At 43.9% G+C, this 10,202-nt stretch overlaps 1 protein-coding gene across 1 annotated transcript in view; it reads left to right on the forward strand.

Moving 5' to 3' along the window:
- The first annotated feature begins 7,065 nt into the window (after positions 1–7,065).
- efhb (EF-hand domain family, member B) overlaps positions 7,066–10,202 on the forward strand; it is a 60,105-nt gene continuing 56,968 nt past the window's right edge. The window contains exons 1-2 of the mRNA XM_020520738.2: positions 7,066–7,272; positions 7,494–7,556. Of these exons, the coding sequence (XP_020376327.2) occupies positions 7,198–7,272; positions 7,494–7,556 (138 nt within the window). The 5' untranslated portion in view covers positions 7,066–7,197. The remainder of the gene's footprint in view (positions 7,273–7,493; positions 7,557–10,202) is intronic.

A 10,202-nucleotide genomic window follows, 5' to 3' on the forward strand; every position in this document is an offset into this window, starting at 1 on the left:
CCTGTTGGAGTGGGAGGATGCAGTAGCAGGGCCAGTCACCAAGACCTGGGTATCAAACAACAGCAGTACTACCTGGGGTACAAATCTGAATCAACAGGTTGAGGCACCTCCTACCCAGGGCACCCTCCCATTTTTCCCTCTTTCTTTCTCAAACTCTGACAGCCCCTCTTTCCTAAGACCCACACCCTCTCTCACTGTCTCAGACCTACACCCCAGCTTCTCTCAAACCAACACCACCACCCCCATCCCACTCTATTTCTCGTTTCCTCAGATCTCCCGCTCCACTGTCCTCTCACGGATTACCACCTCCACCCCTTTCAGACCAAGGCCCACTTTCACGTTTCCCTCTCCTCCTCCTCCTCTCTCCATCGCAGACACCGGACCCCCCTCTCAGACCGCCACCCCCTCCCTCGTTCTCTCCCTCCCGCCCTCTCTCTCTCTCTCACACACACAGACCTCAGGTCCCCTTTGTCTGTCCCTCCCAGACCTCAGGCCCACTTTCACCTCCATCTCTCAGACCCGGATTTCCACCCTCTCCTCTCTGTTTTGTTACCGAATCTACGCAGCCGGGAGTCGCCATTTTGGGCTTTAAAAGCAGCCACTTCGCTGACAGCGCCAGCCCGAGAAGCCGCGAGCTCATCACACCGCCCAGCCCAGCTTTATATCAGACACCAGTCAGGTCAAGCCGCTCACAGCTTACCGGGTGAAGGAGGAGGCGATGATCGAGGCGCTTTCCGGCCGCTATCAGCTGCCCCGGGGCCTAGCGACTGCCCTAGCGCCGCTCCACTCACTCCGCTCCCGAACTCATTGACGGACCGCATCACCGCCCGCCGCCACGTCCTCTCTTCCGCCTCTCACCCACGTACTGTCTTTTGCTTCGCTGTTTGGGAATCCCTCGGAAACCACTCGTTTGAATAGCCAGCGCTCGTTTAAGGCATTGTTGTCGCTGAGGTTTCTTTCTGTCTGTCACTGTTAAATATAGCAAGACTTCATACTGTAGTGTGTGTCTCCCTTTTCCCGTAATTAATAGCATTGACTAAATGCGAATAATTAATGCAAATGGCTCTGCAAAAAGAATAGGGGAAATTTGGTCTAAGATCGTTTTCAGTTTAAAGAACATAACTCGACTTCAAGTTTAAACTCAGCTTCTTTTATAATTTGAGGAAATTATATAATTGCAATCAATATTCAATTAATTAACCAGATTTAGGAGAAAATTAAATCATCTTAGTGACTGCAGATTGAGAATGACTGGTTTTCAGTCTGGCTTGCTGGGATCTGAGATAGCTGATAATTCCAACAAATAATGAGCAGGTTCTGTCATAGGTTGGGCAGTTGGCACTTGAAGGGTTGGGTGGTGTTTTGTGTGTTCCATTCTGCGCATTAGCGACAACATTTCTCAATGTGTCCAGTGCAAACCCAAATACGCTTTCCCCACATGGTCAGTCACAAATCAGGGTCGCCCAAGATGCACGTTTGATATTTTGTGGGATATTTGAGGATGCTTAAAAGTCTTTCTATTGTCCTGGGAGTATCCTGCCATGACTTTGAGTTTGGAATAAAGCCATTGTTTTGGTATTCAGGCATACAAATGATACCCTGTGGTTAGCAGAGATGTTTGACAATGGTTAGCACCTGAAAACTAGGCAAGGTCGCTGCCGTCAGACTGCCTTTCTTGCCACTGGATTTGAAGAATCTTGTGAAGGTGGTATTTCTGCAGTTCTTTGAGGTGTCTGCTGCATGTTGGTCAAGTATCTGAACCATTTGAGGCACACAGATCACTGCTGCTCAGTAAACCATGACCTATCAAGAGACTGAATAAAAGAATCTTTCCAGAACTAGATTTTAAATGAACTAACAGGGCAAAGTAACACTGATTCTGAATTGCCCAGTGAATTAACATCTGAGGATTGTGTTGTTTGTATTAGAAAATGATTCAGGAACCGTATTATGAAGCATTGAGAAACATAACAAAAACAAAAGTTGTTGGAGAAACTCAGCAGGTTTAGCAACATCTATGGAGAGAAAATAGCTTTAGTGTTTTGAGTCCAGGGACCATTCTTCATAACTTCAAATATTTGCAGTGAAATTGAAATAAATGATGGTGAACAAGAGAAAGTTTAAAATGGAAATCCTGTCAGAGAGAGGAGCAGAACTTTTTCTTTCAGGTGGACATACCTGGAAGTGATCTGGTAGTGAATTAAACATTAAAATAAAACAAAGAACGGCAGATGCTAGTGATTTGAAACAAACAAAAATAGAAACTCAGCTGGTCTCGCAGCATCTCTGGAGAGAAAACAGTGTTCCAGCTCGGGGCTGCAATGGAACTTGGACTGGAAGAGGAAGGGTCCAGTCATTGTAGTTTCATGTTGGTAGCAACATATAGACAAGCAGAGAAGGAGGTTTTGCAAAGTCAGCATGAGGAACAAGGGGCTACATTAAGAAGGAAAATCTCAATGGTCATAATCTCTGCATTACTAAACTATATGCAATGGACAAATGAGCTTTGAGAGATGAATTCATGGTGCAAACACTGCTGTGGGAGAATTGACTTTCAGTACTGGGAAAAGTGCATCTGAATCCTTGGGGTGGTCTTCACCTGAATTGTGCTGGGGTTGGTGTTCTTGCTGATTGTCTAACTAGGAAAATAGTGAGGACTTTAAATTGAGTTGTAGGGGTGCAAGAGATCACAGTTGGGAAGATGTGTTAAATCAAACAGCAGAGTCAAAACCAAAGAGAAAGGTATTAATATGGGAAATGATAAACACATCCTGACAAGAAAGGATGGAGGCTATGAAGCTAAGTGTCACCAACACATGCTACCAGATTTTATAAGGGCAGTAAAATGATAAAACTAAAGTTTCTGTATCTGAATGCATACAAATTTCAAAACAAAGTGGATGAACTGAGAGTGCAAATAGAAATGAATAAGTATGATCTGATAACCATTACAGAGACATTGCCGCAGGATAATATATATTGGACCTGAATCATGAAGGGCACAGCCCAAGTAAGAATGGCAAGAAAGTAAGAAAAGGTGGAGGCTTTGTTAGTTAATCATAGAATTAGCTCAATAGAGAGGGATGATCTAAGTTCAAGAAGCCAAAATGTGCAAACAGTTAACGTAGAAATGATAAATTATAAAGGCGCGAAATCCTGTGTGGGCGTGGTGTATAGGCTCTGTAAGAGTAACCACATGATTGGGGTGGGCCTGAAAGAAGAAATACTTAGAGGTTATCAGAAAGGCACAGCAGTGGGAGATTTTAATTTGCTTAATAACTGGAAAAATTAGGTGGGCAAAGAAAGCCTAAATTAGGAGTTCATTTAACATTTCCAGGGTAGTTTCTTGGAACAGGACATTCTGAAGCCAACCAGAGAGCAGGCTGTGTTAAACTTGGTACTATGCAATGAGATAGCATTAATTAGCAATCTCATAGTAAAGGTGCCCATAGGTAGCAGTGACCATAATATGGTTGAATGTTGCATTCAGTTTGAGAGAGAGAGAGTGAGGTGGGACCTCTCCCCCAAGGCTAATTTTTACATTTTTAATTAGGACAGTTATGACAGCATGAAAGCAGAGCTGGCTGAAGTGAATTGGAAACTTAGATTAAAACATGTCAAAAGCTGTAAGGAGATATTTCAAAATTCAGAGAATACATTCATTCCAATGAATAAAACAAAATTCCACAAGATAGACCCACCAGTTGTGGTGAACTAAAAATGTCAAAGACTACTTGAAATTAAAATTGAAAGCAAAGATAGATCAAAAGATTGGATAGAATATTTAAAAATGATCAAAAAAACTAATAATGAAAGAAAAATCATAACACAACAGAAAGCTAGCCAGAAACAAAATATAGGTAGTAACAGTTTCTACAAATATTTAAAGAAGGAAAGAGTTAACAAAGTAATCATTGATACTATAGAGAATAAGATCGGAGAATTAATAATGGAAAATAAAGAAATAACAGAAGAATGGATATTTTGCACCAACTTTCTCTATAGAGGATACAAGTCAGATCCCAGAAGCAGCAATAAATCAGAAAATGGAATTGAGGGAGGAACTCAAGAAAATCACAATCACCAGGGAGGTAATACTGAGTAAATTGTTGGAACTACAGGCTAACAAGATGGAATTCATCCTGGTGTCTTAAAAGAAGTGGCTCTGAAATAGTTGCCACATTGGTTTTAATTTTCCAAACTCCCTTGATTTGGGCTAGTCCCACTAAATTGGAAGATAGCAAATATGGGTTCTTTATTCAAATAGGGAGGAGCACAGAAACCCGGAAACTTAACATCTGGCATGGGGAAGATTTTAAGAAGCTATTATTAAAGAAGTTATAGCAGAGCATTCAGATAAATTCAAGTGAATCAGGCAGAATCAACATAGTTTAGTGAAAGTGAAGTCTTGTTTTACCAATCTGTTGAAGATCTTTGAGGAAGATCCACATGCTGTGGATAAAAGGGCAGCTGTGGATGCACTGTACTTAGATTTCCAGAAGGCATGGAATAAAGTGCCATGTCAAAGGTTATTGCAGAAAGTAAATGCTCATGGGATAGCGGGGTACTACATTGACATGGATTAGAAGATTAGTTGGCTAACAAGAAGCAGAGAAGGTGTAAATGTAATGAATGGTGTGCCACAGGAGTCCATGCTGGGTTTTGAAATGTTTTCAACTTATATAAATGACTTGGATGAAGGGACAGAAACTGAATGCCAAGTTGCTGATGACACAAAGAGAGATAGGATATTGGCGAAAGGACTCAAGGAGGTTACAAAAATATATATGTGTGTTACATGAGGTAACAAAGATGTAGCAAGTTGGGGCATAATGTGGGAAAATGAAATTTTGGGAGAAAGAATTTAAAAAAGAGCATATTATCTAAATGGTGATTGCGGAGGTCTGAGATGCAGAGAGATCTCAGTGTCCTCATGCATGAATCAAGAAAGGTTAGTATGTAGGCACATAAGTAACTAGGAAAGTTAATTGAATGTTATCATATATCCCAAGGGGAATTGAGTACAAAAGTAGGAAGGTTATTCTTCAGCTATACAGAGCACTTGGGAGTTCATGTTTGGAGTAATGTGCACAATATTGTTCACGTTACTTAGGGAAAAATGTAAAAGCATTACTTGACTAATACCTGGAATGAGTGGCTTGTCTAATGAGGAAAGGATAGAAAGCCTAGGCTTATATCCACTGGGATTTAGAATTGTAAGAATCAACTTAATTGAAACATATAAAATCCTGAGAGATTTTCAGGGTGGATGTAGAGAGATGTTTCCTCTTATGGGAGAATCTGGAACGATTGGTCATGCTTAAAAATCGGGGTCTCCCTTTTAAGACAGAGAATAGACTTCTCTGAGGATTTTGAGTTTTTGGAACTCTTTCCCTGGCAGAATGGTGGAAGCAAATTCCTTGAATATTTCTAAGGGAGTGAGAGATTATTAGGGTAAAGTTGGAATATGGAGGTTATAATCAGATCAGCATTAATCAGGATAAAGGTATGTAAAGAGAAAAAGATGAGTGTAGACAAATGTAGGTCACTTACAGTTAGAAACAGGGAATTAAATACATACTTTGATCTTCATAAAGGAGGACAAATATTATGGAAAACAGGGTCTAGTGAGAGGGAGGATCTGAAGGAAATCAGAATTAGTGGAGAAATTGTGTTGGTGGAAATTGCTGAGATTAAATGCCAATAATTTCCCACGAACTGATAATCTATAGCCCAGAAATAGTGGATGCATTGGTGATTGTCTTTCAAGATTCTTTGGAGTCTGGAACGAATTCTATAGATTGGCAGATTGCTAATCTAACCTCACTATTTAAAAGAGGTGGTATAGAGAAAACCAAGAATTATAGGCTGGTTAACCTGACATTGGTAATGGGGAAATGGCTAGAGTTTATTGTATAAAAAAATTAATAGTAGAGTGCTTGGAATGCAATAACAGGATTGAATGGAGTCAGCATGGATTTACAAATGGGAAATCATATTTGACAAATCTGCTGAAATGTTTCAAGGATGTAACTAGTAGAGTAGATTCATCAGGATAGGGCCGGGCTGGAATGTTTAAGCTATGAAATTAGACTAGATAGGTTAGGCAAAAAAAACAAAAGAATTGTGGATGCTGGAAATCTGAAACATAAAACAGAAAGTGCTGTAGAAACTGTTTTTCTGGGTCACTGGACCCGAAACATTAACCCTGCATTCTCTCCACAGATGCTGCCAGACCTGCTGCATCTTTCCTGCGATTACTGTTTTTGTTTCTCATAGGCTGGGGTTGAGAGTAGGGAAGACAGAGGGGGTATTCCCCTGATTGTGGGATAGAAAATGATTAGAGATTCAGATAGAATAGATAGGAAGAATATTTTTCCTCAGGCAGAGGGGGCAATAACCAAGAGCTACAGCTTTAAGGTAAGGCTCAGAAGGTTTACGGGAGATTGAAGGAAGTTAATTTTACCCAGAGGGCGGAAGAAGCAGGAACCCTCATAACATTTAAGAATTATTTACATAAACACATCAAACGCTATAGCATACTTATGGACCAAGTACTGGAAAATGAGACTAGAGTAGATACATGACCGGTATGGACCCGATGGTCTGAATGGCTTCTTTAAATGCTGTAAAACTCTATGAAGCCGCACAGTTAAGGACGTGGAAAAGAGTGTTGCTGTTCTAATGGTGTGAAGTCGCAAGTTGTTTTCTTGTACAAAGTCTGAGATTCAGAATTGTCGGCTGATATTGACAATGCGGCCACTGTTAAGTCTATTCAGATGTGCAACAAATGTGCTCCTGCTAGCAACTAAGAAATTTAGGACTACCATTCTCGGCACAAATTATGGCATTTCCCACACAAAGAGAGGAAAATAATTTGTCAAGGATTAAAAGAAAAGAGCGCACGTTGCAGGAAAACGTTGCAATGTTTATTGAAACATTTTGCAAGTCCAAGTATTTGACGGGAAGTGTGTGGTGTAGATGGGGCGCCAACACCTGGCTCTGTGGCGCCCCCTATCTTTGAGCCACTGACCGGCGGCCCAGTGCTCACGTCCGGATGGTTGCTCGGCGACAGCAAAAGAATCAACATTCCAGAGGAGGAAGCACAGATCCTGCAGGCGAGTGGGGAGGGCGCCGCATGATCTCTGAAACCAAACATTTCCGAAGTATAAGCGGTCACCATAAAGTTCAGGAGAGATGTCGGGCGTCGTCCAACCTTTAAAACCGGTATATGCAGGGAAATTCACCGACACTGATCCAGCGCTGGACACAGTACGTTCCGTATAGTTTCTTTCTCCTTCCTAATTTCTGCTCATTGTCTTTGTCAATTATGGTAAAGTATACCTTTCGCATTATTTCCGGAATTATTCCCCCAAAACGTACGTCTTTATTTCATTGATACGCCAGAAATTAGCAATGAAACCGACGCGCGAATAGTACATGCAGTGATGAAATTGATCAGAGACGAGTGGCAAAGTATGTTTCTTTTGCAGGCGGGCAAATTGGTTCCTATTACTGGGAGAGTTGCGGACTGTCTGACAGAAGTCCAGCCCAGGGTATGTAAACAAGCTGTAACCTACAATTTCAAAATTATAGATGATACAGGCGTTTGCTTTCTTTGCGCAACGGAATTGTATTTATCTGACGACATTTGAGGGCAGAGCGTTTTTTTCTCAGTAGGTGGCCACGCATATCAAAGCTAGTTTGATCAAAAGCTTGAAAAAAATTGCAATCGCCTGAAAAGCTCATAGCTGAATAAGAAACCAGACATGAGGGTATTATAAATAATGCATTATGCTTTAAGTACATAGTTCACAATTAATAGTTTAAGGAAAAAATACATTAATATTTAAATTTTCAATCATACTAACCAAACTTATTTATTTACCCAAAAACCCTCAACAAATATTCTTTCATTTTCACCCCCACCCCATCATCCCACCACCAGATTCATGGAAAGTTTTCTCCAGCCTTCCAAGTACAGACTGTGGCTCTAGTCTTGTTCCAATGTCGGTTGGAGTTAGCAACTTTTAACCATCCACAGCTTAGTCAAGGTGATGCTGTTCTTCCACTCCTTCTTGGTGTTCTTTTCTGAGGAAGGATGTTCTGGCTTTGCAGAGATTGCAACAAGAATTTACCAGACTGATTCCTGGGATGTGAGGGTTGATGTATGAAGAGAGCCAGAGGAAGTATTTGAATAGGGGTAGGTGGGAAGTGAATTAGACAGGGAGAGAGTCCAAGTGAACAAGCATTCACTTTCTTAGGAGAAGACCAGGAATTTGATGGAAGGATAAAGAATGTTACCACCAACGATGACAAAATATCAGGGATGAGCACCCTCTCCCCCGCAGAACGTGCAGCCCTCCGCTCCCTCCGCTCCAATCCCAACCTCACCATAAAACCCGCGGACAAGGGAGGTGCAGTTGTAGTATGGCGCACTGACCTCTACATAGCCGAGGCCAGACGCCAACTCTCCGACACCTCCTCCTACCGCACCCTTGATCATGACCCCACCCCTGAGCACCAAACCAGCATCTCCCAAACCATCCACAAGCTCATCACCTCAGGTGACCTCCCACCCACGGCCTCCAACCTCATCGTTCCCCAACCTCGCACTGCCCGCTTCTATCTCCTTCCCAAAATCCACAAACCTGAATGCCCTGGTCGACCCATTGTCTCCGCCTACTCCTGCCCCACTGAACTGATCTCCAACTATCTGGACTCCATTTTCTCCCCCTTGGTCCAGGAACTCCCTACCTATGTCCGTGACACCACCCACGCCCTCCACCTCCTCCAGAACTTCCAATTCCCCGGTCCCCAACACCTCATCTTTACCATGGACGTCCAGTCCCTCTACACCTGCATTCCCCATGCAGGTGGCCTGAAGGCCCTCTGCTTCTTCCTGTCCCGCAGGCCCGACCAGTCCCACTCCACTGACACCCTCATCCACTTAGCCGAACTCGTCCTCACCCTCAACAACTTCTCTTTCAATTCCTCCCACTTCCTACAGACAAAGGGGGTAACCATGGGTACCCGCATGGGCCCAAGCTACGCCTGCCTCTTTGTAGGTTACGTGGAACAATCCCTCTTCCGTACCTACACCGGCCCTAAACCCCACCTCTTCCTCCGTTACATTGATGACTGTATCGGCGCCGCCTCGTGCTCCCACGAGGAGCTCGAACAGTTCATCCACTTCATTAACACCTTCCACCCCAACCTTAAGTTTACCTGGACCATCTCTAACACCTCTCTCCCCTTCCTGGACCTCTCTGTCTCCATATCGGGCAACCACCTAGAAACCGATATTCATTTCAAGCCCACCGACTCCCACAGCTACCTAGAATACTCCTCCTCCCACCCACCTTCCTGCAAAAATGCTATCCCCTATTCCCAGTTCCTTCGCCTCCGCTGCATCTGCTCCCAGGATGAGGCATTCCACTCCCGTACATCTCAGTTGTCCTTGTTTTTCCAGGACCGTAACTTCCCCCCTCAGTGGTCGAGAACACCCTCAACCGTGTCTCCCACATCTCCCGCAACTCATCCCTCACAGCCCGTCCACATAATAACAACCAAAAAAGAATCCCCCTCGTCCTCACGTACCACCCCACCAACCTCCGGATCCAACGCATCATCCTCCGACACTTCCGCCATCTGCAATCCGACCCCACCACCAAAGACATCTTTCCCTCCCCACCCTTATCTGCTTTCCGGAGGGACCACTCTCTCCGTGACTCCCTTGTCCACTCCACACTCCCCTCCAGCTCCACCACACCCAGCACTTTTCCCTGCAACCGCAGGAAGTGCTACACCTGCCCCCATACCTCCTCCCTCACCCCCATCCCAGGCCCCAAGAAGACTTTCCACATCAAGCAGATGTTCACCTGCACATCTGCCAATGTGGTATACTGCATCCGCTGTACCCGGTGTGGCTTCCTCTACATCGGGGAAACCAAGCGGAGACTCGGGGACCGCTTTGCAGAACACCTACGCTCGGTTCGCAACAAACAACTGCACCTCCCAGTCGCGAACCATTTCAACTCCCCCTCCCATTCCTCAGACGACATGTCCATCCTGGGCCTCCTGCAGTGCCACAACGATGCCACCCGAAGGTTGCAGGAACAGCAACTCATATTCCGCTTGGGAACCCTGCAGCCCAATGGTATCAATGTGGATTTCACAAGTTTCAAAATCTCCCCTCCCCC

The sequence above is a fragment of the Rhincodon typus genome, chromosome 2 (genome assembly GCF_021869965.1).
Source record: "Rhincodon typus isolate 14 chromosome 2, sRhiTyp1.1, whole genome shotgun sequence".
Classification (NCBI taxonomy): Eukaryota; Metazoa; Chordata; class Chondrichthyes; order Orectolobiformes; family Rhincodontidae; genus Rhincodon; species Rhincodon typus.